At 40.8% G+C, this 23222-nt stretch overlaps 7 protein-coding genes and 2 non-coding genes across 14 annotated transcripts; 6 read left to right on the top strand and 3 right to left on the bottom strand.

Annotated features, from left to right (window-relative positions):
• Positions 1-1546: 1546 nt before the first annotated feature.
• On the bottom strand, positions 1547-3475 carry LOC106387851. 4 transcript variants are annotated; one of them, XM_048750727.1, is made up of 5 exons: positions 2943-3475; positions 2545-2879; positions 2066-2476; positions 1779-2000; positions 1547-1697 (listed from the first exon to the last, which is right to left on the bottom strand). In XM_048750727.1, the coding sequence occupies exons 1-5, from the start codon at positions 2998-3000 to the stop codon at positions 1674-1676; spliced, it is 1050 nt and encodes a 349-aa protein (XP_048606684.1). In that variant the 5' UTR covers positions 3001-3475; the 3' UTR covers positions 1547-1673. The 4 variants fall into 4 exon arrangements, with proteins under 4 accessions (XP_048606684.1, XP_048606677.1, XP_048606680.1 ...); XM_048750720.1 differs by having other exon boundaries at positions 2545-3475; XM_048750723.1 differs by having other exon boundaries at positions 1779-1997; positions 2545-3475.
• On the bottom strand, positions 3282-3476 carry LOC125589658. The gene has a single exon (XR_007325827.1). It is a non-coding gene; the product is annotated as a U2 spliceosomal RNA (small nuclear RNA).
• Positions 3477-3549: 73 nt separating this feature from the next.
• On the top strand, positions 3550-4991 carry LOC106417560. 2 transcript variants are annotated; one of them, XM_013858351.3, is made up of 4 exons: positions 3550-3678; positions 3900-4085; positions 4257-4296; positions 4642-4991. In XM_013858351.3, the coding sequence occupies exons 2-4, from the start codon at positions 3903-3905 to the stop codon at positions 4698-4700; spliced, it is 282 nt and encodes a 93-aa protein (XP_013713805.1). In that variant the 5' UTR covers positions 3550-3678; positions 3900-3902; the 3' UTR covers positions 4701-4991. The 2 variants fall into 2 exon arrangements, with proteins under 2 accessions (XP_013713805.1, XP_013713800.1); XM_013858346.3 differs by having other exon boundaries at positions 3582-3728.
• A 161-nt stretch (positions 4992-5152) lies between these two features.
• LOC106387752 (eukaryotic translation initiation factor) lies at positions 5153-9222 on the top strand. The gene is made up of 9 exons (XM_013827666.2): positions 5153-5584; positions 6142-6213; positions 6320-6427; positions 6517-6714; positions 6801-6898; positions 6984-7071; positions 7151-7501; positions 7590-7832; positions 7909-9222. Exons 1-9 carry the CDS (start codon positions 5411-5413, stop codon positions 8890-8892), a joined length of 2316 nt encoding a protein of 771 aa, XP_013683120.2. The 5' UTR covers positions 5153-5410; the 3' UTR covers positions 8893-9222.
• On the top strand, positions 5894-5999 carry LOC125589634. The gene has a single exon (XR_007325809.1). It is a non-coding gene; the product is annotated as a small nucleolar RNA snoR103 (small nucleolar RNA).
• Positions 9223-11044: 1822 nt separating the features above from the next.
• On the top strand, positions 11045-14268 carry LOC106387804 (protein MULTIPOLAR SPINDLE 1). Its single transcript, XM_048750717.1, has 11 exons — positions 11045-11374; positions 11498-11555; positions 11680-11814; positions 11896-11952; positions 12140-12219; positions 12310-12358; positions 12482-12595; positions 12694-12886; positions 12972-13042; positions 13280-13484; positions 13946-14268. Exons 1-10 carry the CDS (start codon positions 11240-11242, stop codon positions 13471-13473), a joined length of 1086 nt encoding a protein of 361 aa, XP_048606674.1. The 5' UTR covers positions 11045-11239; the 3' UTR covers positions 13474-13484; positions 13946-14268.
• A 593-nt stretch (positions 14269-14861) lies between these two features.
• Positions 14862-16586, bottom strand: LOC106387793. The gene is made up of 4 exons (XM_013827720.3): positions 16061-16586; positions 15589-15659; positions 15246-15507; positions 14862-15152 (listed from the first exon to the last, which is right to left on the bottom strand). Exons 1-4 carry the CDS (start codon positions 16169-16171, stop codon positions 14982-14984), a joined length of 615 nt encoding a protein of 204 aa, XP_013683174.2. The 5' UTR covers positions 16172-16586; the 3' UTR covers positions 14862-14981.
• Positions 16587-17508: 922 nt separating this feature from the next.
• Positions 17509-19396, top strand: LOC106387786 (APO protein 2, chloroplastic). Its single transcript, XM_013827707.3, has 4 exons — positions 17509-17672; positions 17763-17887; positions 18046-18389; positions 18485-19396. Exons 1-4 carry the CDS (start codon positions 17645-17647, stop codon positions 19314-19316), a joined length of 1329 nt encoding a protein of 442 aa, XP_013683161.2. The 5' UTR covers positions 17509-17644; the 3' UTR covers positions 19317-19396.
• Positions 19397-19712: 316 nt separating this feature from the next.
• Positions 19713-23177, top strand: LOC106387763 (probable cyclic nucleotide-gated ion channel 5). Of its 2 annotated transcripts, none has more exons than XM_048750703.1 (8): positions 19713-19877; positions 20182-20311; positions 20399-20984; positions 21078-21290; positions 21376-21692; positions 21787-21898; positions 21984-22220; positions 22314-23177. In XM_048750703.1, exons 2-8 carry the CDS (start codon positions 20283-20285, stop codon positions 22983-22985), a joined length of 2166 nt encoding a protein of 721 aa, XP_048606660.1. In that variant the 5' UTR covers positions 19713-19877; positions 20182-20282; the 3' UTR covers positions 22986-23177. The 2 variants fall into 2 exon arrangements, with proteins under 2 accessions (XP_048606660.1, XP_048606658.1); XM_048750701.1 differs by having other exon boundaries at positions 19714-19877; positions 20234-20311.
• Positions 23178-23222: the final 45 nt, after the last annotated feature.

Genomic DNA, 23222 nt, shown 5'->3' with positions numbered 1-23222 from the left:
TATAGAAAAATATTTTGAAACGTTTTTCTTTGTAATTTTTTTTTTGAATAGTTGTGAAACTGATAGAATGAATTTTCCTTTTCGTTCAAGTTAATGGTAAATATGAAATTAATGAAAAAAATAATAGAATAAAATCATTTCACAGCGTTCAATTCCACTATGCAAATTCTTAAGCTCGTATTAACTCAAAATTCCAAAATTTAGACTATTTTAATTAATCTTTCATAAGAAAACACCATGGTCGTATTAACATTTTATTTTCCGTCCATAAAAGTAATGTAACTTTGGGAAGTTTCGATGAAAACCAATGTTCTAAAAATCGGCGAAAGTGACACGCAGGCAGGCATTCATCTAATCGACAAATCAAATAAAAATGAAACAATTTTATTTTAAAAAATCGGTTTAGACATCCACCTAATTAATAATCTCATATAAAGTTACTAAGAGGTTCTTAACGATTGAACATTGATGAAAACTGCTCTTAATCCTGTTTTTCTGGTAATCCCTTAATCACTTAATTTGAAAAAAAAAATCTTAGTTATCTGCAGATACATAGATACGATTTGGTGATTATAGCTTGTTTAAATATATATTTCACTCCAAAGCAGCAGCAGCATAATCCCTCCCTTTTCAACACTGTTCGTTGATACACACACACCACAGGTTCTTCGATTTCTCTCGTCCAACTCTTTCCTTCTCTTTTTTTTTTCGATTTTGATTTCTGATAAACATCGCTTGATTGATTTCTTCATTGCGATCCGTAAAGTTTCGATTTTGCTTTGAGGATTCTAATGGTAGACGCTTTGGGTTCCTTGGTTTGGACCCTAATTGTAATTTTGCTTCGTAAACGTAATGTCTTGTTACACAAGTTTCAACCAAATAGCGCCTTCTCGCATTATACAAGTCAACCAAGATTTGACTTTGTTTTTTTCTTTTTAATTGTTTGCTTGACTGTCTTCGATTACAGAAGTTCCGTCGACTTGTGCGTGCGAAACATGGATTCAAAAGGAGACGATGGAAGTAGAGAGATGCTCCTGAAGCTTCAAGAGAAGATTGAGAAAGCCACTTCTGAGCTCAAAGCGTCAGGATCATATCATCTGCTTCCACTTCATCTCATCATCTTCAAAAGCTCTCTAAAGAGGTCCAACTTCTCGACAAGACTGTGAATGCTCAGGTTCCGAGTAAACCGCAGATTCGCGATGGTAATATATAATTTATTCAATACTTGAGTGAGAGCTATATGCTTTTTTCTTATGTTTGATATTTTTTGGGGGCTTTTTAAGCAGAGCTTGACAAGGTGTTTGATGCTGAGGAAGTTGGACACGTATGCGATTTATGCGACAGAGATCTAGCCTCTGATCCAGAACGACCTAATGCTTCTTTGCGGAGCTTGCAAGAAGCCTGCGTGCTGGCTTGTGGTCATGTCTACCACTTCAAGTGTTTGAGAGGCACTACTCTTGATCTCGATAACCCTTCCTGCATTTTGTGTATCCGCTAACTAACATGACATCCTAACCTTTGTGGACCAACTTTAGATACTTTCATGAGAGATTTAAAGATTTTGTTTTCACAATGCCAGTGCAGTTACATATCAGTTTCTTTTTACATCCCTTAAGTAACATACAAATGGTCTGTATATGGGAAACTAGAACCACTCCCAGGCATTATAGCTTCTAAAGCCAGAAGTGAATCATAGCCTGTTTCAAGAAACAACACAAAATGTTTAGTTCTGAATATTATTTAGACATCTCTCACCAAGTAGAAAGAGAAGTGATTACCTCTTGAATTGAGTTAAGGGCTGGATCCTCCTCCAGATGAGACACATGTTGAGTTTGATGCAGTTCTGATCTTAAGCTTCTCATCTCAGACTGCATTGCATTGAGCTGTTCTCTAATCTCCTTTAACAAACTCATATGTTCTTCCTTGATGCTTGGCGGCGGCTTACTCAATTCCCTTTCGTAATTACTACTCTCCATGTTCCCTCTAACCTGTGACTCCTTCTACACATTATCAGCACTTTGACCAAATTTGTTTTTATCAAAAGACTAGTTCACTCAATACTTACATTTCTTTCTTCGACTTCCTCTTCTTCTTCGATGATTGTAAGGCTTTCCTTTGTCCTCGGAATCTTGAAGATGTCCTGGAGATTTGGAGACAAAGCATCTTTGGCGGCAGACAATCTATCAGGGTTCTTCATCCTCTCCATTATCGAACTGACATCACTCTTGGCTGACTTGAGTATAGTATTGCTGACCTGTGAAACCAACGCATGTGACATAGACTTGCGCCTAAGCAAAGGCCATTTAGACTCCTTGGGAGAATCTCTCGTGTCTGAAATCTCTCGAACATGGTCGTCTATTCTCCTCATCTCTTCCCAATAAGCACTCAAGTCTTCACCAAGAGATAAAGAACTGTCACCGTTACCATCAGACAGAAGCAGGCTCCTTCTCTCAATGCTCATACCATCGAAAGGACTCTGCAACAGACAAGATATTAAACTTTGTCTCATCTTCTCTCAAAACATGAAAACATAAAAGCTTTTACCGATAGATTACGCTTCATCTTCCTCACACCACAAGAGGTATCACCAAAGAAGACAAGATTTTGCGGGAACTTGTTCTCCACGACAGCTGGATCAGAGACCCCAACGCTGAGCAGCTTGCATCTGTAAGCCTGAACCTGAAACTCAAGAGACGCGATCTCCATCTCCTTATTGTAAATCAGATCCTCGAAGAGCGTCAGAGAAGTCTCCGCGTGGCACATCTTCTCCTCCGCCATCCTCTTGTACTGACTAGTCTCCATCTCCAGCGCTGCTTTCTCCCCCTGTAGGCGTAGGATCATCGACAAGGCTTCCGAAGCAGCCGATGACGAGGCTTCTCGCTCATCGTCAAGCTCCTGACTGATCTTCTGAAGAAGCTCTTGCTGCGCCCACATTGTTTCTCTAACCCCTGAGGTTCCTCCGTTGGCTCCGAACCCTAGACTCATCGTTCTCTCCACCATCTTCGCTCTCTCTCCCGATGAACCTACGAGATCAGAAAACAAGAGACGACGAGATCGAGGATGATTCGAAATTTAACGCGGTTTAGGACAACAACTGTAAGCAAAGCTAAAGTAGTTTAGTTTTGTCCACTTTCATCACTTAAATATAGTCACGTAGGCCCATTAGCCCATTTAGAATATTAATCACTTGAATGGGGTCAAAAGTACAATTCCGATTAATTAGAGATAATACGTTTAAAATCTTATAAGCTGAGGGACCAAAAATTAAACTGTTAAAATTGGCGGGTTGAGCCAGCCCGTGCAGTAGTGCAACGCATGGGCGACTCTTGAAAGCCCAGATAGCAAGCTATCTTAACGGGCCTTCTCTCTCAAAAAATAAAGTTAATATCGTGTGACCCAATGGGCCACATATCAGATATTAAACTGATAAGAACAGATACTACACTTGATCTTAGCCAAAAGGCCGAGAAAGGTATGAGTTGTTACGTTGCTTGGCATCTCCCTTTATACTGCTTCTCGTCCCTTAAATGTTTGTTTGGTTACCGATGTGGGACTTTTAGAGAGTTAGATAAAACAAACACTCTGTCTCTTTTAGCGGGTTTGTAACCGACAATAGTCTTAGACCTAAAAGTCAAACAAGCCACCAATAGTTCTTTCTTCCTTTTACCTTATACAGAGGTGAGCTTAACATTGATAGTCGAAATAAAAGAAGCCAGATTCTTGCCATGGTATTACATATATCTTTCTACTTGCTTGGTTTCATTCTTTGTTTATTTAACTGGGAAAGTTATGAGCTTTTGTTCTACCAATTTCACTGTTCATTCTGGAGTTTGTTTTTGATCTAATGAAGAATTTGGATCTGGCAATGTTGATTAGTGTGCATTGATCTTGTTTTGCAGGCAATGTATATTCGTGTGAAGCGCATGAAAGCCACTTACTTTATCCAATGCGATCCGACAGAGACTGTTTTGGATGTGAAGGAGAAACTGTTCACCCTCATTGAGCAACCAGTTAGTAACCAGCGTCTGGTCTTATTGTCTACTGAAAAAGTATTAGAGGATTCGAAATCTCTAGCTGAGCAGAAGGTATCAAACGTTTGACTGTTGTCTCCTCATACATGTCAGTGTTGGAGACTGAATAACCATTGTTCAGTTCTAAGGAAGAGCTATCTTAATCATATAGACACTGCTTCCGATTGCATATTTTAAGAGTTGTGGTTGTGACTTGTTTGCTATATTCATTGTTTTGTTGTTCAGGTTGAGAACGATGCAGTCGTGGCTCTGACTTTGAGAAAAGGTTATCCCTCATTTTGTTTCTATGCTCCTTTTAGTAACTATGTGAAATTCAGCAACTTAGTGGCATATAGGTAACACGGACCACTCGTAATTGAATATACATTTTGGTTAACTAGTAACCACAAATATTTTATATGTTTGTGAACCAATGCTTCAAACTCTAGTGATTTGTATGGAGAGTTGCAGTCTCTCTCTAAACCCTTTTGTGGCTGGATGCTGAATCTGATTCCTGTTTGTATCCCATCAGTCTTATATTTAGCCTAACATTGATTACAGACAACTGTTTTAGGATGCGGTAGTGCATTACGTTGAAGCTACTAATTGCATCTCATTCTTTCTTGTGCAGATGACAACGAGTTTGAGGATGTCGACATTCCACAGCCCGCCGACTTCTCAATCTCATGAAGATTTTAAACTCAGGAGAACATTTGCATCAACAGGAGAAGAGTGTATTATTCAAAACGCAAAGGAGGAGCCTATAAACCGCTTTCAAGTTGTTCCATTCTCTCTTGCTTGTGTCAACAAATGCCCTCTTTAGTTTGTTACAGACAGTTGGTTGTAATTAAAGATATTGAGATGTGGAACTGCAACTTGCAAGATTACTAGTTGTCGGTGAAGTCTTTCATGATTAGAAGAACAAAGTGTACTTGTTGACTTGCTGGTGGTGTACACGAGCCAAGGCAGCTCCATTCACCTTTTCACATTGTGCTAAAGGTTGAACTAGAAAAGGTTAGAAGTGCATAATGACGGAAAAACCATTGTGTATGACGGAACAAATAAACAAAAGCTAAGGACATAATGGTAATTTAACAGTCAAAAACAAAAAGGGTATATGGTTCGGTAAGGAGAAAAAAAAAGGAATAAGACGGTAATAAAGAGAAGGGATTGTGTCTCCTTCTCGACTTCTTCTTCTTCTTCTTCTCATCTCAATCTCTTCTTCGACAAGGAGAGAAAGAGAGACAACGCACACAAAAGCCGATCTCTTTCCGTTGATTCTCTTTGAATCTCGGATTCATCGTCGCTGAGAAGAGCTTCTTCTTCTTCTATCGTTTCGTTGTTCTCGTTTTTGGTTGTTGGAGATTTTCGATCCGATCTCAGGTGATTTAGATCTCGGTATGCAGCAGGGAGATAAATCGGTTTTGAGCTTGAGACCTGGTGGCGGTAGAGGAAACAGAATCTTTGGTTCCTCATCCTCTTCTTCGTCCATCTCCTTTGGATCTCTTTCCTCTTCCGATCTACCTCTCCTTCGTCCTCATGGCGGTGCTCCTCCTTCCTCTTTCCCCTTCAAGGTTTCTTCCTTTTTTTTAGCTTCCCCTCTTGATTCTGGATCTAGGGTCTCCTTTTATTTTTTTTGCTGAGCTTGTGTTGGATATTGGATGAGTCCCGACCACATAGAATCACGTGTCTGAAGCATACATAATTAGCTTAGAGCTTTTTGATTTTGCGAGTTTCAGTGCCTTGTGTTTTAAAATTACTACTGAAGCTCATGTTGGATATTGGATGCTTTCCGACCACATTAGAATCATGTCTCTGAAACATGATGTGTAATTAAACTTCATAAGTAAGCAATTTGTGTTGTCCTGATTCTTAGCGGCGCACGCAAGTATGTGTAGCTGCTGTAAATATGGACGTAAAATGATATGTAGGCTTTTAGGTGGGCGTTATGTTAGCTGCTATTTGCTCATAAAGGACCTACTGACATCTCTTGCACTTTTTGTTTAGTTCATCAGTCATCCTACCCTAATGATTCACCAATACTGTATCTCTTAGTATTGTTGGTTCTTGTCTTCTGTGTATTGAGTGTCATTTAGTGAAGATTTATACTCCGTTATGTTTTTGGTTTCAGGGTGGAGACTCGAGGTTCGATGGCCGTGAACGTGTGAAATACACCCGTGAACAGCTTCTGGAACTTAAAGAGGTGATTATCTTATTTTTTTTTTTTTAAACTGTAGAGCACGACTGGTCTAGTTTGTTTTGTTTCGTTTTGTTTATTTGTGGTGACTAACGTCTCTGTATATTCACAGACCGCTCAACTCTCTGATGAAATTCTGAAAGTCAAACGGGAAACTGAACTAGAACTGTTCGGGGAGGAACAGACTTGGGCACGTGGAGAAACTGTCGTAAGCAATGTGGTATGTTTTCTGTTGGAACATTATTTTTCTATTTTTTCCTCCAGTAGTATCATGAGCTCTAACACAGATCTGGTATCTTCATGCTCCAGGCTCCAGTTCAATCCGCAAGTCGGTTCTCTGAACCAGACACTCGCAATTGGCGCAGCCGTTCTACTGCTCAACCACCACCCTCTGGGGAAGAAAGGTCGTGGGAGAATCTCCGTGAAGCTAGAGATTCCAGGTATGTTGAAGCAAACCAATACAATCGTCAAGGCCAACCTAGGGGGCAAACATCATCCAACCAAGGGGTAATTGTTTAATAAATTAATGTGTTTTTTTCCTCTCCTATGTCCTTTTCATTTTACTTTCTTACATGTATGTCGTGTGGAAGCAGGGTGGACCAGCTCCTGTCCTCGTCAAAGCTGAAGTACCTTGGTCAGCTAGAAGAGGAAACCTTTCTGAAAATGACCGTGTCCTGAAGACTGTCAAAGGGTATTGCCTGGTCTAGACTTTATAGTCGACATGGAATCATTATATCGTGCTTGCACACTGACAAACAAATCCTTTTCTTGTCTAGGATACTGAACAAGCTTACCCCTGAGAAGTATGATCTTCTCAAGGGCCAACTCATTGACGCTGGCATCACATCTGCTGATATCCTAAAGGTGAGTATAAGTAAAGTCTTGTTTAAATCATCCAGGCTCTTCGCGTAGCTAACGAGTGTTATTCTCTTTTCATTTGCAGGGTGTGATAACTCTTATCTTTGACAAAGCTGTCCTTGAGCCAACGTTCTGCCCAATGTACGCTGAGTTGTGCTCTGACATCAACGACAAGCTACCCACCTTCCCACCTGAAGAGCCTGGGGGTAAAGAGATCACATTCAAGAGGGTTCTGCTGAACATCTGCCAAGAGGCCTTTGAAGGCGCTTCCAATCTGAGGGAGGAGCTTAAACAGATGAGTGCTCCAGATCAGGAGGCTGAGCGTAGCGACAAAGAGAAGTTGCTGAAGCTCAAGACTCTAGGAAACATTCGTCTGATTGGTGAGCTTCTCAAGCAGAAGATGGTTCCAGAAAAGATTGTTCATCACATCGTTCAGGTTGACTCCCACACATTTTCTTAAAACATTTTTTTGTTTGCTTTGGTAGTATCTGTGTTAACCTTTTATTATTTTGTTCTGAGCATAGGAGCTTCTGGGGGCTGATGAGAAAGCGTGTCCAGCAGAGGAGAATGTTGAAGCTATTTGCCATTTCTTCAAAACCATTGGGAAACAGCTTGACGGAAACATGAAGTCAAAACGTATCAATGATGCATACTTCAAACGCCTGCAGGATCTGTCAAAGAATCCTCATCTGGAACTGCGTCTGAGATTCATGGTTCAGAATATCATCGATCTGCGCTCTAATGGATGGGTTCCAAGGCGTGAAGAGGTATCTCTAGCCTTCAAACTCTCAAGATTCATTAAAAGTTACGTCATTGTTTAACCGTTCTAATGTTCTTGTGCAGATGAAAGCAAAGACTATAACAGAAATCCATTCTGACGCTGAGAAGAATATGGGTCTCCGACCAGGCGCCACCGCAAACATGAGAAAGGGCATGGCTTCTAGTAGCGGGCCTCTGAGTCCTGGCCCTATCTACCCTGGAGGACGACCTGGTGCAGGTGGCTTGATGCCTGGTATGCCTGGGACGCGAAGGATGCCAGGAGCGCCTGTGGGGGACAATGATAACTGGGAGGTTCCCAGGACAAGGTCAATGTCTAGACGCGACGGGCCTGGGCCTCTGCATTCTCCAGCAATGGGCAAGTCCACCTCAATGAACACGAGGCTCTTGCCTCAAGGAAGCAGCGGGTTCATGAGTGGTAAGACAAGCGCCCTGTTACAGGGCAGCAGCTCACGCCCAGCAGAACAACCGGTTCAGCGAGCTGCACCTGTGGCTGTACCGGCTCCGGTAGAGAAACCACAGGCTAGTGCTGCTCCAAAGTTGAGCGAGGAAGTTCTCAAGAGCAAAACAAAGTCGCTTCTCGAGGAATACTTCAATGTCCGACTTCTTGATGAAGCTATGCAGTGTTTGGTGGACCTTGCGTCGCCTTCATACCACGCAGAGTTTGTGAATGAAGCAATTACTCTAGCCCTTGAGAAAAGCCCACCTGTTGTTGAGCCCATCGCTAGTCTCTTGGTGTATTTGCTATCAAAGAAGGTGGTCACACCCAAGGATCTTGAAACTGGTTGCTTGATGTTCGGTGCTATGCTGGACGACGTTGGAATCGATCTCCCCAAGGCACCAAACAACTTTGGTGAGATTGTAGGGAAGCTGATTGTTGCTGGTGGTGTGGATTTCAAATTTGTTAGAGAGGTCCTTGGAAAGATGGAGGATGATAGGTTCCAGAAGGCGGTGATTGATGCAGCTGTGCGCATTGTGGAATCTAGCGAGCAGGGGAAGTCCCTGTTGGCCTCACAGGCTGCAGACGTCGAGGCTTGTCGGAATCTGTAAAGGAACCAAGGCTTTTGTGCGATGAATGTTGTGTTGTAAGGTTGGAGGACAGAACTCAAAGATAGTTTCCAACAAGAAAACTTGTGGGAGTTTTGGTCTTCTTTATTAAGCTCTTTTATTATGACATTATTCTCACTTCTTCTTTGTGTTGTTGATGTGGGAATGTGTTCATTTCCTTTTTTTGTATTCTTCTGCCACTCCTATTATTACTTTTTTGACCTTTTGCATTTTTGTTTTACGGTCTCAGATACTGTTCAGTTGATTGTTGTTCAGACCTGAGACCCTTATAGACTGGTTGCTTCAGATATTTACATTGGAAATGTTTGATCATGCGTCTTTCTGTTAGCTGAGGAGCCCAGAATAATTGAATCGCCCGAGTATTCGTCAATCTGAATCTCCAGACAATTTTTTTTTTAGAAATATGATATTTTGGATTTTGGAAATTATTGGAATCCAACCAAATACAAAGAGAGACTTACATAAAAAGACACTTTATGAGTTATCTTTGCACTAAGAGACACAATGTTGTTTTGACACACTTTACTGTGACAGCTGTTTTATTCATGACGAAAATAACCTTGCTTTTAGTTTAGGAAAATAATGTTTTTAAAGAGGCAACCGTAATGAAATTTAGTTGGTGTCTGGTTGAATTTAATAATAAAGTTATAAACCAGAAAGTAGGTATATAGGTTTATGTGAATGGTTTGTGGGCGTTGGATCAATTTAAAGACATGAGATCTAACGGTTACAAAGAAGCATGCCTTTAAAGTGTAATTAATGGGTTTCAAAAGTTGAGAAAGTAGGTGAGTCGTGCTCAGAAGAGATATGGTCAGACGAAGTTTGGTTAGCAGATATATGATCAGACGCTGGTTAGACGGGAGTATTGTGGTCAGGTGATGAGTGGATGGGAGGTGTGTGGTCACTCGATATGTGGATGGGTGTTGTGTGGTTGGGCGATAAGATGTGGCCAGACGAGTTGTGAAGTGGTGGTGGAGAGATGTAGGGGTTCCAGAGTGGGCACCGTCACTCGATGTGTGGACGGGTGTTGTGTGGTTAGGCGATGAGATGTGGTCAGACGAGTTGTGAAGTGGCGTTGGAGAGATGTAAGGGGGTTCCAGAGTGGGGTGTGGTCACTCGATGTGTGGACGGGTGTTATGTGGTTGGGCGATGAGATGTGGTCAGACGAGTTGCGAAGTGGTGGTGGAGAGATGCAAGGGGGGTTTTGGAGTGGGGAATCGAGAATGGGTGTAGCAGGCGTTTTGTTCTTATGGTGGTATTTTTTTGTTCTTTGCAAATCGTATAAACAAAAGACAGAGAATTGTCGTTAAGGTGGAGAACACAAACGAGAAGAATGTAGTTGCTTTCCAATAAAAAAACGAAAGAGTTTCAGTAGATAGAAAATCTAGTGGCAGAAGCTTTTCTGTAGACAGAAAATCCAGCGGCGGAAGAGTCTCGATTATGAAAGTTTGCAGATTTAGAGATTTAGCTTTTTGTCAAATTGAAATAAAGAAAAGGAATATTCCTTTTTTCATATTCTTTTTTTCAATCAGTTTTGTCTAGTTCTAAAAATCCAACAACGACATACGGTTAGTTACTATTCAGTTTGGTGTAATTGCAAATTGTCTCTTTACATAAAATACACTTGCTAAAGTTGAGGGGTAGATATGTCAATTTAACAGGGGAAAGTGTTCTCAAAGTCCAAAGTGTCTTATTGGGTAATTGAAAACATGAAATGTGTCTTTGAAGGTAAATATTTCAAATACAAACTTGTTATCTGAAAACCCAAATAAATTAGTATCAGAAATAAACACATATTTGTTTGCATATTGATGAACAACTCCACATATTCTACAATGAAGAAGATCTTCCCGAAACATTTGGATAACGGTTCCGCATGTACGACATCTTCGATAAACATGTTTTCTCCAGTGTAGACGAACGGTTCTGCCTACAAAGCTGTAAAACTTCCAATAAGCTTTGATCATAAAATGATGCAAGAAATTGCATAGTTTGAGAATCGAACTAAAGACTTGAATGTAGAAGTTTTTAAACTTTAAATACAAAACATATAAATAATTAAAAAAAATGTTTATTTTGGTATTTTCGTAAAGATATTTGGATCTCAAATATTATTAATCAAATTTTGAGGAGTATCTCCAAACGTCCACCCCACTATTAATTTCCATGATTGAGCTAGAAGCCTAAAAGAGACAGCCGCTTGAATTTATGGGCCCTATTATATGTAGTAATGGGCCATATTGGGCCCCCGTATAGAGTCCAGAAAAGCTCTCCCGCGCAAGGTTAGCATCCCGAGAATTAAAACATATCTTTTTTATTATTTGAACGAATGAGTTCGAGCTTCGCTGAAGCAAATCAGATGGAGAAGGAAGAGTCGCTGAAACTGGCGATCGCTGTTTCTCTGATTCAATCGAAGATCCAGAACCGTAGATCTTCTTCTGATGCTCTTCGCTGGAAGCACAAGGTTTTCTTTCCTACTTGGGTTTATTATAGTGCGACTATCTAAATTTCCTCTTGGGTCAATTTTGTTCTCTTGGGTATCGCGGAAGCTTATATGATTTGTGTGGGTTTTGATTTTTGAAATTAGGCTAAAGAGAGGAAGAAAGAGATAATGAGACTCCAGGAAGATCTCAAGCATGCTGAAAGTAATGTTTCTGTCTCTCTGAACTTCTTTAGCAACTCGTTTATTTATATGTATTTAATTATTCCCAAAAATAGAAAGGCATCAGTTTCTGGAGCTGAATAATTTTTTGTTAATTGCATCTTTAGGTGGTTCACATTGTTATTTATTCCCAGAGAATGCTTCTTGCAAGTGTTATTTCTTTGATAACTTGGGAGAGTTCAGCGGCAGGCGGTCTCAAACAAGATTCAGTGATGTTCTTCGTCGTAGATTTATCAGATTAGGTCTCTACCTATGCACAGATTTGGATCCTTTGTGTTTCTGGAATTGACTTATCAGCTTGTGTTGTCATTTTTGATCCATAGCAAGGACAAGGGGGAGAAGGAAATCAACTCGACCATCTCAAAGATTGCGGCTCTCAGGTTTTTGTTTAACGGTCTTCCTTGGGCTTGGTTCATGGTTTATTATCTCTCACTTCCTATACAACACCATACCATAATATTGCTATTTGAGAGGAGGAAGTGAACAATAGAATGTTATGTAAGCAAGCACCACCTGTTCATCCTCTAGGATTCTTTTTTTATTTTGTGTTGAAACTTTTGACTGCAGAACCGGGATATGTAGAGGAAGCAGAGCATCTAAAGATTTCTATTGATTTTCTACTGGAACTTGCTGAAGCAGACTCCAATGTTAGGCTTTGTTTCTTAAGATTTTTCTTTTCTTAATGTGCACTTTTTACATGCTTTCTAACATTGGAATCTCTTCTTATATATCCGCAGTCCTCTAATTTCAGCAATTGGTCACATGAGGTTGTAGATTTCATATTAGGTAATATTATAATCTATATCCTGGGCTGCCATTCCTTTTATTGGGAGGCGGCTTTGCACTTATGAAACAAATGTGTGCTATTGTTTCTCCTCTTACTAATATGCTCTTTTTGACATGTTCAAGCTTCACTGAGGAAGCTTATATCGATGGGGAGAAACTTGGAAGCTGTTGAAGAATCTGTTAGTTACATGATTACACAGTTGATCAAAAGAATGTGCACTCCCTTTATAGGAAATGGTAACTCTAGCAGCTTGCTTCTGATTCCAACTATGTTTTACTTTCTGGTTATCATTTCTAATACTTGTTTTTGTGTGTGTGTGTTTAATCTGTTGTAGAGGTTAAGCAACTAGAAACAAGTGCCGGGCTTTATGTTCAACATCTGATCCGTAAACTGGGAAGTGATCCATACATTGGACAGCGTGCAATATTTGCTGTCTCTCAGAGACTATCCATTCTAGCCGAAAACTTACTGGTCATGGACCCATTTGATGAATCATTCCCAGAGATGGATGAGTGCATGTTTATATTGTAAGTATTTAAAATTCTAATGAGAATGTGTTTTTATGATACATGGACTGCTGAGATTGATTACGTTTGTCTTATGAATCTGTAGGATACAGCTTATTGAGTTCCTGATATGTGACTATCTGCTACCTTGGGCTGAGAGTGAAGCATTTGAAACTGGTAAACTAAACTATATGTAGTTTTTATGATAATTAAACATCAAATCAGAGTGGCGCAGCGGAAGCGTGGTGGGCCCATAACCCACAGGTCCCAGGATCGAAACCTGGCTCTGATAAATTTTCTCTTTTTATTTCGTGTGCCGTTTTCTATTTTGTTTCCATTTCTGATACATATACAATTAATGATTATAGAAATAATCACAAATGATGCTGATATTTGGTTGTGTCTAACCTGTAGTTGTGTTTGAGGAGTGGATAGCATCAGTAATCCATGCGAGGAAAGCAGTAGCAGCTTTGGACGAAAGAAACGGATTGTATCTTCTTTACATGGACCGAGTCACAGGGGAACTAGCTAAACGAGTTGGTCAAGTCACATCTTTCCCGGAGGTGGAGCCATCCATTTTGGACAAAATCTTAGCCTACCCAGAATGATTACCTTTCAGGTTAGTAGCATCTCGACCCAATAAAACCCATTTTACCCATAGTTCAGCAAAGAATAGTGTCTGGAAAGCAAGTTACTTCACTTTGGGATTAACGTATAGTTGAATCGGTAATTATATATATCGTGGTCGGCTTTGACCTTTGATTGATGATTGCTTTGTGATATTGGACACTTAGCTTTCCAGCGAGTCAAAATCTTTGAATTATGACCGCGTTAGGCTCCACATGACACTATGACATTTATCTTATCATTTCATGTCTCAATCATCACACCAAATGCTATTAAATTATATACAGCTGACAAAACGTATCTTCTTCAACTATTCCCTTTTTCTTTATAATCACGGCAGATGTTCAAAACCTTCTCTTATCTTTAGAGCAGAGATGGCTGACGTCAAACGCTTACTCATCCTATCAATCATCTTGCTCCTGTTCTTGTCTCAGTCCTTTCTTCTGTGTTCAGGTCATGACGACGACCAAGCTGGTCAAACGAGGAAGCTTGGAGTTTTCATAAGGAAAAGAGGAGGAGGAGGATACAGAAGGGCTCGCACCACCACATCAGCTTCTGCAACGCTTTTGTCAGGCTCCTTCCATATGACTGCTTGCCTTGTCTCCTCGTTCCTGCTCTCTCTTATTTTCTAGGTTTTTCTACTGTCAAAAGTGGTCTCTTTTTTTTTTTTTTAATTTCTTTACAAGAATTGTAGTGGTCGATAGTAGTTAATGTCAACATGAATCTGTATTCTCTATATTGTACACAAGTGGGTACAACATGAAGATTGTGAGCTCTATGGTTTTGTCTTTTCCAAGTTTGTGAAACCAAAATAGATGCTTAGATCAGTTTCCTTCTGCACAGACAACTTTTAACACATAACAGAACCGGTTAGGTTGTTATAAAATATAACACAAGTAAAAACCTAACTGTTTTAGTGCATAACACAAGTGTGTGAAAATCAGATCCTCATGGCTTGTATATCAAATCTCTCGTCATAGAGTCTTCATTGTCCATACCTCTCCATCTGAGCCACCACATCTCCTAACCTTGGCACACACACATATCAGGCTTCTTCTCCTGACCTTGGCACGAACATGGGTCCGTCCATCGTTGTTGAATCGTAAAGCCTTGAGATGATGCTGGTGAGTATCTCTGGAGCCAACACGTCTTCGTCCATAAAGGTTCTTGCGTTTTTTTTCCCTTTTCTTGTTACGTTTCAGACAAGAAGAAGATCATCATGTCTTTGGCGTCCGGTAATGAATTTAAAGTTTACACGAAACGTTCTCTGTTTATACACGTGTGAACACATCCTGACCGTTGATCTTGTTCCTGGGGTTTTGGATCACTTCCCTAGATTTTGTTTACTCGTGTAAGAACGACACATGTCTAGTATACAAATGTCACTTGTATAAGTGGCCACATCAAGAATGGACAAGGATATGTTTTCAACGGAGAAGATAAGCTAAATTGATGTGCGAGCTATGTTACAACATGACTTTGATGTCTTTTAAACTCTAAGAGCTGCAACAGGATCTTGCCATGAGCTTTTCCTCTTATGTGAACCGTCTCCACCGTTCCTGCAAGACAGCATCTCTATGCTGCTCATTCTCTTACACGAATGGCTTTCTTCTACTCTCATTCTCTCTTCGCTATTGTTCATCTCTTCCTCTTCTTCTCCCTATAATCAATTTAAGAGGTGTTTAAATGGGGTTTGCAATGAGTAGTAAAGACATGTTTGGTTTCTTTTGTAAGCTACTGTAAGAGTGCTTACAGATATCTGGTTTAGATCGAACAATGGAACTTTTTTGGTTTTGGTTTCGTCATGATGAGCCTCTCCTGAATGGTTTAAGTCAGGAAGTGAAACATGCTTCGTTTCTGCTTCACTTGTCTTATCAGGAGACACTTCCACTTGGATTAACTGCCTCTTACTCTTCTTCCCACCATTTGATCTTCCTCTGCCCTTATTAACATCCGGTGGATGCATAACAGGCTGGGACACTTGTCTCAAATGTCTGTACCTCCGCCGCAGAAACCTGATAAAACAGACAAACACTTGAAACACAAAACATCAAGGACTTCATGATATATTGTCAAGGAATTGTAAGTACAAGTACCTGACTTCGGCCATTAGTGTTGCCTTTCTCTCTTGCATAGTCTCCAACCTTTTTCTCATTGCTTCAGTATCCTTTGTGTAATCCAACAAAACAGCAATACACGTTACAAAAAATAATACAGAGAACCAAAGTGATCTTAAAAAGAGATAAACACTCTTCTGATCATTTTAAGGCTCAAGAAAACAGTCTTTGATCTGTTTTAAGACTACACAATAAAAAAAAAAGTGAAGAGGCTTTATATTTGCTAAGGAAACAACTAAGCTCAAAGTTCAATCTTTTTATTTAAATCAAGGGACAAGTTAACTATTTTTCAGGTCTTTTGAGTTGTGAGAACAGATCAGGGTGAGAACAACAAGAAAAATCCTGAGTGATTCCCTTAGATCCAGTCTTCCAGAAACAAGTAGAGCAGATGAATAAACTAAATCTTGTTTTTTATAAACTCAAGAAAAGAAAAGAAAAGAGTTGGGCATACCATATGAAGTTCTTGATAGTCTTGGAAAAGGCTATGGTGCCTAAATCTGATTTTTGGATCCTCAAAAGGATTAGAGTTGGAAGGAGTGAAGTCTCCATGAGCTCGCTTCATCAGATGAACACACAAGATGTAGTAGTAGTACTTACAGAAGGGGGAGCTCTTGAAAGAAGGAATGGTAAGAGATAGAGAGAGAGAGAGAGAGAGGAGGGAGGCTACAATGGGTTTCGTGTAGTATTCTAATAGCAAGATGAGAAGAAGAAGTCAGAGAAAGACAAAGAAGCAGAAAGGAAGGACACATCATGTTGCTGTTTTTGCTCTGACTGTGAGGAAGAAAAAAAGAGAAAAGGAAATAAAATAAAAGCAAAACTGCTTTTTTAAATGGGTTGAGACAGCAGTGATAGTGATGAAGATGGAAGCAGAGAGACTTGTGCAGTGTTTGGAAATGACTTCTGCACTAAATTGTGGTGTTGGGTCAAGTGAAAAGCAACTTGCTTTTTTAAAAAAATTATCAACAGTAGCACCCTTTTTTTAGTTGGTGAAGTCTTGAAGAAACCTCTTTTATCTCTCTTTGTTTCTTTTGTTCCATTGTCGTCTGTAACATATATAAAACTATAAAAGTAAATTCCTAAAAGTAAAACCATTCAAACTAGGTCCATTGAAAAAAGACAGATGAGAATGGAGGTTGAAATATAAATAGTATTCAAGAAATGTCAGGAGAGAAACCAAACATATTACCTTTTCAGTTAATATTAAAATATATACAGATCGTGTAGAAACTCTGCCTTGATTTCTGGACATTGGTGCTGGACTTCTGGGTTTTAGAGTTTTTTCTTCTCCAAGTTTATTTACTTGGATGGTTATAAAATCCATATTAAATACGCAATCCCCTCGTCTCGTCACATGCAAACCACTTCCTCTGCTTTAAATATCACCCCAAAAAAAAAACTTTATAAATATGGATGATTCTCCTGTATTTAACTTTTTGGCGTTTACAAATTGACATGGATGATCCTCGTGTGTTTAATGCATCAATGACTCATCAGCTGAAGGAGGAGCGGTAAAAACGTAAAAGCAATAGTGATGTGAAAGTGTTGGTTTTGGTCACAATTAACACACAGCTTAGCTTCGTTTTTGTTGTTTTAATGGTCACCGGTCACGTGCTGGTTGATGGAAGGGATATGTCTCTCAATGTCTGGTTCCAATAAGCCAGAGACCTTCATTTGCCAAATTTGGTTCGGTATTTTCCTGTTTCTTATTTTTGGCTCATATCAGCAAAATTGTATTCAAAATCTACAGCTATGTAATCCGGTTAACTCAAACAAAATTAGAAAGAAAAAAGAAGATGAGAAAAGGTTGAATACTTGAAAGGTTTTTTTTAATCCCGGTTCCATTACACACACCTCTAGTTGTAAAACAGATGTTAATCTACGTGGGCTTAAAGAGACTACAATGCAGCCCATTAAGAGCCCATTAGTTTAGGCTTACGTTCGTCCAAATTAGCCATCTTCTTCGTCTCCAGAGACTGAAACCACTCTCGTCTTATCCTCCATCTTCCCGATGCTTTAATCCATCAAGTCGTCGACGATGTCGATTACGTACTCCACCCTCTCCTGTAAGTTTCTCGAACTGTCCTCCATGCTCAATATCATCGTTTCACTGTCAAAGACTGTAATTGAATTTGGTTTCTGTATGTTGTTCCCAGGGTCAGATGCTGGTTCCCTTTCGGCTTTTTCGCCCAAAATTGTACCTTTTGGCATACCCATGAATCAGTTTCTCAATCCCAGCTCCTCCTCGTCTTCTTGTTTCGGATTCTCAGCTTCTCTTCAGGTCAGTATCAATCCAATTCACTTCACTCTGCTTCTTGTTTCGTTATAGTGTTTGGTTGTTAGAACAAGACTATACTTTTGTTTCTCGTGTAGTAATGATTGTAATGTGTAGGGTTCAGTTTCAAGTACTTAAGTAAGTACTGTTGTGTATTGATGCAGGGAAGTATCAGACTTCATTTAGATTCTAGACTTGTGCTTAGTAAAAGGAGTAAAGCTCTTCCTTTTGTTGTGAGAAGTGATCATCCTCAGAACGCAGACGCACCTAAGCAGTACTCAAAGAGAGAGAAGAAGCCCTTCCCGGTTCCCATTGTGGACCTTAGACGAGCAGCTAGGGAGAGAGTCAAGAACAACAAAGACAAACCTAAGAGACCTCTCCCTCCTCCTAAAAACGGCATGGTCGTCAAGAGCCTCGTCCCTCTTGCTTACAAAGTGTACAACGCGAGAATCAGACTGATCAACAATCTCCACCGCCTCATGAAAGTTGTTCGTGTTAACGCTTGTGGGTAATAATAAATTAATAACTCCCTCTTCTTCTTCTTCCTCTTCTTGTTATGTGTTGTTCTGTTTGGTTATGTGTTGTTCTTGTTTTGTCTCTTAGGTGGTGTAATGAGATCCACGTTGGACCTTACGGTCATCCGTTTAAGTCGTGTAAAGGTCCTAGTGCTTCTCAAAGAAAAGGTCATCATGAATGGACAAACTCCGTCCTCGAAGACGTGATTGTCCCTCTCGAATCTTACCACCTCTACGACCGCCTCGGCAAGCGTATCCGTCACGATGAGAGATTCACCATCCCTCGAGTCCCCGCCGTAGTCGAGCTCTGCATCCAAGGAGGCGTTGAGATCCCTGAGTTTCCAGCAAAAAGGAGAAGAAAACCGATAATCCGCATCGGCAAAAGCGAGTTCGTAGACGCAGATGAAACCGAGTTGCCTGATCCAGAGCCTCACATTCCTCCAGAGCCGTTGCTAACCGAGCTACCTCCCTCAGAGATCACTCCACCTTCCAGCGAAGAAGAAACGGTCTCCCTAGCGGAAGAGACTCTACAAGCGTGGGAAGAGATGAGAGCGGGAGCCAAGAAGCTGATGAGGATGTACAGGGTCAGAGTCTGCGGGTACTGCCCCGAGGTCCACGTGGGCCCGACGGGACACAAGGCGCAGAACTGCGGCGCGTTCAAGCACCAGCAGAGGAATGGTCAGCACGGTTGGCAGTCTGCGGTGCTTGATGACTTGATACCGCCGAGATACGTTTGGCATGTTCCTGATGTGAATGGGCCGCCGATGCAGAGGGAGCTGAGAAGCTTCTACGGGCAAGCGCCTGCTGTTGTGGAGATATGTGCGCAGGCTGGTGCGGAAGTGCCTGAACAGTATAGGGCTACTATGAGACTGGAGGTTGGGATACCTTCGAGTGTTCAAGAAGCTGAAATGGTCGTTTGATTTGATGTTATAGCATCACTGCTTGTCTATTACCACAATCTAACTTAAGAACCATTGAATGACATCTTTGCAGTAGATAATATGCACCTAGGTACATGTGGCATAAGTATAGACTTAAATACTTGGTAGATAATATAAGTAGGACAAACACATCCAACACAATTGTTCAGTTTCAGCTTCAGACATAGTATAATTATTTAATTAAAAATTACATTATTTTAAGTTCCAACCAGTTGACTAGTGACGGTGTCTCATCTTGTGTTTGAAACATCACTTTTGAGACTTTTTAAAAAGAACAAATCTACTTTTTGAAATAATCAAGGGTACAAACGTCATTTACGAGATTCCCTTTCTTCTTCATTGCTTTAGTTTTATTTATCTTTGGTTCTTTTTTTTTCTTTGGTAAAGGCAAGATACCACTTGTCTGGTCTGCTCGCTTTCACATTCACACCCACTTTCGTGTCTTCTTCCTCTTACTTTTTTTCTCAAACTGCAAAGCGTTATCCCTCATCATCATCGTCACGTTTGAAATCAGTCTAAAGCCATGGATTAGCTTTTTAAGTAAGTAACTGTCTTCTCCTTCTTCTTCTTTTAGCAAGTTCACTTCTGTTCTGTTCCTATAACTATTCTTATCAGGCTCATGTCTCTTCTCTGCTCGTGTCGGACTTATGTTTCTTAATTTGTCTCTCTACTTTATACCGTTTTGAATTATATTAATTCATCAAGATGACTTGTGCTTCACTAGCTTACCATTTCTGGTGAGAGAGAGTAAGGAATCTTGAAAAATATATCAAAACTGAAACTTGGAATGTTGTATCTATTGAAAAAGAATAATAATACTTGTTCTTATGTCTGGATGATGTAGCTTGCTATCGTGAGTATTGTACAACTAAGCTGTGTTCTCTCTTTATCAATAGAGCTAGTGATCAAGGACTTAGTCGTTCAAGCGTTATAGAGTTAGCAATCATGGCAGGCAAACCACAAACTTTTGTGAGGTTAGTTCATCCTTTTGGTTTATTAGATGACTCCTTGTTGGTTGTTGCTTAGTAATCTGAAAGCTCTTTGTTGATCATACATAATAGCGTGGATGATCTGGACTTTAAGCTACCATCATCATCATCTCTAACCCGCCAACACAACTACTCCTCAAGTATCAGTGGACCACTCCACCCCATTCAAGGAAGCCACAACACATCTGGATCCTTCAAGAAACGTTTCCAAAAAGGTTCCAAAGGACTTAAATCCATAGGCCGTTCGCTTGGTTTCGGTGTTTATAGAGCTGTCTTCCCTGAAGACCTCAAAGTATCTGAGAAGAAGATATTTGATCCTCAGGACAAAACTCTCTTGTTCTGCAATAAGCTGTTTGTTATCTCGTGTATTCTCTCGGTGTTCGTGGACCCTTTCTTCTTCTACCTTCCTGTGATCGATGGTGAGTCCAAGTGCCTCGGTATTGACCGGAAGCTTGCTATCACGGCGACTACGTTTAGGACTTTCATCGATGTGTTTTATCTCGCTCACATGGCTCTCCAGCTTAGGACTGCTTATATTGCACCATCCTCCAGGGTCTTTGGGCGTGGTGAGCTTGTGATAGATCCTGCGCAGATAGCAAAGAGATATTTGCAGCGGTGGTTTATCATTGATTTCCTCTCTGTACTTCCTGTCCCTCAGGTTGGTTACACAACTTTAGATCCTTTAAGTAGTTGGTTTTGAGATTTACTTTATTCACTGTGTGTGTGTGTGTGCGTGTGTGTGTGTGTGCAGATTGTAGTGTGGAGGTTCTTGCAAAGCTCAAGGGGATCAGATGTATTGGCTACAAAGCAGGCCTTGCTTTTCATTGTTTTGGTTCAGTATATACCGCGGTTTCTTCGTGTCTTACCCTTGACATCAGAACTGAAAAGAACAGCAGGTGTCTTTGCAGAGACTGCTTGGGCTGGTGCTGCTTATTATCTGATGTTATATATGCTTGCAAGTCATGTAAGTGCCTACCTTTTTTTTTCTCTTTACAAATTACATTTGTTTGAATTATATATTGATTCAACCATTGTTGCTTTTGTTGCAGATAGTTGGAGCGTTTTGGTACCTTTTAGCGTTAGAACGCAACGACGCATGTTGGCAGGAGGCCTGTAATGACGCAGGGAAGAAAATTTGCACAACAGGTTTCTTGTACTGTGGGAATCAAAACATGGACGGCTATGACGTTTGGAACAAGACCAAAGAATCTGTTCTTCAGTCCAAGTGCCGCGCTGACCTCGACGATCCTAATCCTCCGTTTGACTTTGGGATTTATACACAGGCTTTATCATCTGGCATTGTCTCATCTCAGAAGTTCATCACAAAGTATTGTTATTGTTTGTGGTGGGGCCTTCAGAACTTGAGGTAAACTTTTGTTAACTCCTATAACAGATCTTTGAGTTTCTATATATATTTTCATAATACATTCTTTATTTTCTTTCATTGGTTGCACACACAGTACACTTGGACAAGGGCTTGAGACGAGTACATACCCATTGGAGATTATGTTCTCCATCTCTCTGGCCATCTCCGGGTTGATTCTCTTTGCTCTCCTCATCGGAAACATGCAGGTGACTTTAGCTACCCATCATGATCCGAGTTTTTGTTCCTGCGAATTTAAAGACCGTCTAACAACATATGAAATTTTTGTGACAGACATATCTCCAATCTCTTACCATCCGGCTGGAAGAAATGAGAGTGAAGAGGCGTGATTCAGAGCAATGGATGCATCATCGGATGTTACCGCAAGATCTTAGGCAGCGTGTGAGACGCTATGACCAGTACAAATGGCTGGAGACACGTGGCGTAGATGAAGAGTATCTCGTTCAGAATCTCCCCAAGGATCTCAGGAGAGACATCAAGCGCCACCTTTGTCTGGCTTTAGTGCGCAGGGTAAGGCACACTAAAACACTTAACTAGGTTCATGATACTGTTGGTACTGAACCTGCTAACAATTTATTAATGGCATTTTCATCATAATATAAGGTTCCATTGTTTGAGAGCATGGATGATAAGCTTCTTGATGCGATCTGCATGCGGCTAAAACCATGCTTGTTCACAGAGAGCACCTACTTAGTCCGAGAAGGAGACCCTGTAGACGAGATGCTATTCATCATACGTGGCCGCCTCGAGAGTGTGACCACTGATGGAGGCAGGAGCGGTTTCTTCAACTACAGTCTCCTCAAAGAAGGAGAGTTCTGCGGTGAGGAGCTTCTGACATGGGCACTGGATCCAAAATCAGGTGTGAACCTCCCGTCTTCCACCAGAACCGTGAAGGCTCTGACAGAGGTAGAGGCCTTTGCGCTGGCCTCAGAGGAGCTGAAGTTTGTAGCGAGCCAGTTCAGGCGTTTACATAGCAGGCAAGTGCAGCACACGTTCAGGTTTTACTCTCACCAGTGGAGGACTTGGGCTGCTTGCTTTATCCAAGCTGCGTGGCGGAGATACTGCAAGAGGAAGAAGATGGAAGAGGCTGAGGCCGAGGCCGTGCCCATGTCAACCACTGGAAGTTCATCCTCCATGGGGGCTGCGTTTCTTGTCACGAAGTTTGCGGCTAGTGCGCTGCGCACCATACACAGGAACCGGAACACAAGGATTAGGGAGTTGGTAAAGCTGCAGAAGCCTCCTGAGCCTGATTTCACTGCGGAAGATGCTGATTGATTGAGCAGCTTGTAGACCTGCTTGTTTATAATTATAGGTAGAAGTGTGCTCATTACAAATACTGCATGGCTTAACAGCTGCTTTGTGCTGTTCTGTAAAATGTATTCTTGTGGGAAATGTAGCTAGAAACCAAGCTGGCAGCATAGCCATTGGATGGAATAAAAGGAGAGGCTAAAAATCTTACTTCGATTATATCACTGAACATAACAAATTCTTAACCATTGAGATCATATTTTT

The sequence above is a fragment of the Brassica napus genome, chromosome A2, assembly GCF_020379485.1.
Source record: "Brassica napus cultivar Da-Ae chromosome A2, Da-Ae, whole genome shotgun sequence".
Lineage (NCBI taxonomy): Eukaryota > Viridiplantae > Streptophyta > Magnoliopsida > Brassicales > Brassicaceae > Brassica > Brassica napus.
This window is presented reverse-complemented; position numbering and strand designations above follow the sequence as displayed.

What these genes read in the sequence shown, in the direction of transcription:
- LOC106387793 (XM_013827720.3), bottom strand. Translation starts at nt 16,171, where the DNA reads ATGAAGCGAGCTCATGGAGACTTCACTCCTTCCAACTCTAATCCTTTT. An exon ending in ACTATCAAGAACTTCATATG is followed by an intron (nt 15,660 to 16,060) that starts GTATGCCCAACT and finishes GATTACACAAAG; the next exon opens with GATACTGAAGCAATGAGAAA. An exon ending in ACACTAATGGCCGAAGTCAG is followed by an intron (nt 15,508 to 15,588) that starts GTACTTGTACTT and finishes CTGTTTTATCAG; the next exon opens with GTTTCTGCGGCGGAGGTACA.
- LOC106387786 (XM_013827707.3), top strand. Translation starts at nt 17,645, where the DNA reads ATGTCGATTACGTACTCCACCCTCTCCT. An exon ending in TACGTACTCCACCCTCTCCT is followed by an intron (nt 17,673 to 17,762) that starts GTAAGTTTCTCG and finishes TGTTGTTCCCAG; the next exon opens with GGTCAGATGCTGGTTCCCTT. An exon ending in GATTCTCAGCTTCTCTTCAG is followed by an intron (nt 17,888 to 18,045) that starts GTCAGTATCAAT and finishes GTATTGATGCAG; the next exon opens with GGAAGTATCAGACTTCATTT.
- LOC106387763 (XM_048750703.1), top strand. Translation starts at nt 20,283, where the DNA reads ATGGCAGGCAAACCACAAACTTTTGTGAG. An exon ending in CTGTACTTCCTGTCCCTCAG is followed by an intron (nt 20,985 to 21,077) that starts GTTGGTTACACA and finishes GTGTGTGTGCAG; the next exon opens with ATTGTAGTGTGGAGGTTCTT. An exon ending in TATATATGCTTGCAAGTCAT is followed by an intron (nt 21,291 to 21,375) that starts GTAAGTGCCTAC and finishes CTTTTGTTGCAG; the next exon opens with ATAGTTGGAGCGTTTTGGTA.
- LOC106417560 (XM_013858346.3), top strand. An exon ending in AATCTCTAGCTGAGCAGAAG is followed by an intron (nt 4,086 to 4,256) that starts GTATCAAACGTT and finishes TTTGTTGTTCAG; the next exon opens with GTTGAGAACGATGCAGTCGT. An exon ending in GGCTCTGACTTTGAGAAAAG is followed by an intron (nt 4,297 to 4,641) that starts GTTATCCCTCAT and finishes TTTCTTGTGCAG; the next exon opens with ATGACAACGAGTTTGAGGAT.
- LOC106387752 (XM_013827666.2), top strand. Translation starts at nt 5,411, where the DNA reads ATGCAGCAGGGAGATAAATCGGTTTTGAGCTTGAGACCTGGTGGCGGT. An exon ending in CTTCCTCTTTCCCCTTCAAG is followed by an intron (nt 5,585 to 6,141) that starts GTTTCTTCCTTT and finishes TTTTGGTTTCAG; the next exon opens with GGTGGAGACTCGAGGTTCGA. An exon ending in AAACTGTCGTAAGCAATGTG is followed by an intron (nt 6,428 to 6,516) that starts GTATGTTTTCTG and finishes TTCATGCTCCAG; the next exon opens with GCTCCAGTTCAATCCGCAAG.
- LOC106387804 (XM_048750717.1), top strand. Translation starts at nt 11,240, where the DNA reads ATGAGTTCGAGCTTCGCTGAAGCAAATCAGATGGAGAAGGAAGAGTCG. An exon ending in AGATCTCAAGCATGCTGAAA is followed by an intron (nt 11,556 to 11,679) that starts GTAATGTTTCTG and finishes TTGCATCTTTAG; the next exon opens with GTGGTTCACATTGTTATTTA. An exon ending in CACTCCCTTTATAGGAAATG is followed by an intron (nt 12,596 to 12,693) that starts GTAACTCTAGCA and finishes AATCTGTTGTAG; the next exon opens with AGGTTAAGCAACTAGAAACA.
- LOC106387851 (XM_048750720.1), bottom strand. Translation starts at nt 3,000, where the DNA reads ATGGTGGAGAGAACGATGAGTCTAGGGTTCGGAGCCAACGGAGGAACC. An exon ending in AGGAAGTCGAAGAAAGAAAT is followed by an intron (nt 2,001 to 2,065) that starts GTAAGTATTGAG and finishes GATAATGTGTAG; the next exon opens with AAGGAGTCACAGGTTAGAGG. An exon ending in CCCTTAACTCAATTCAAGAG is followed by an intron (nt 1,698 to 1,778) that starts GTAATCACTTCT and finishes TTCTTGAAACAG; the next exon opens with GCTATGATTCACTTCTGGCT.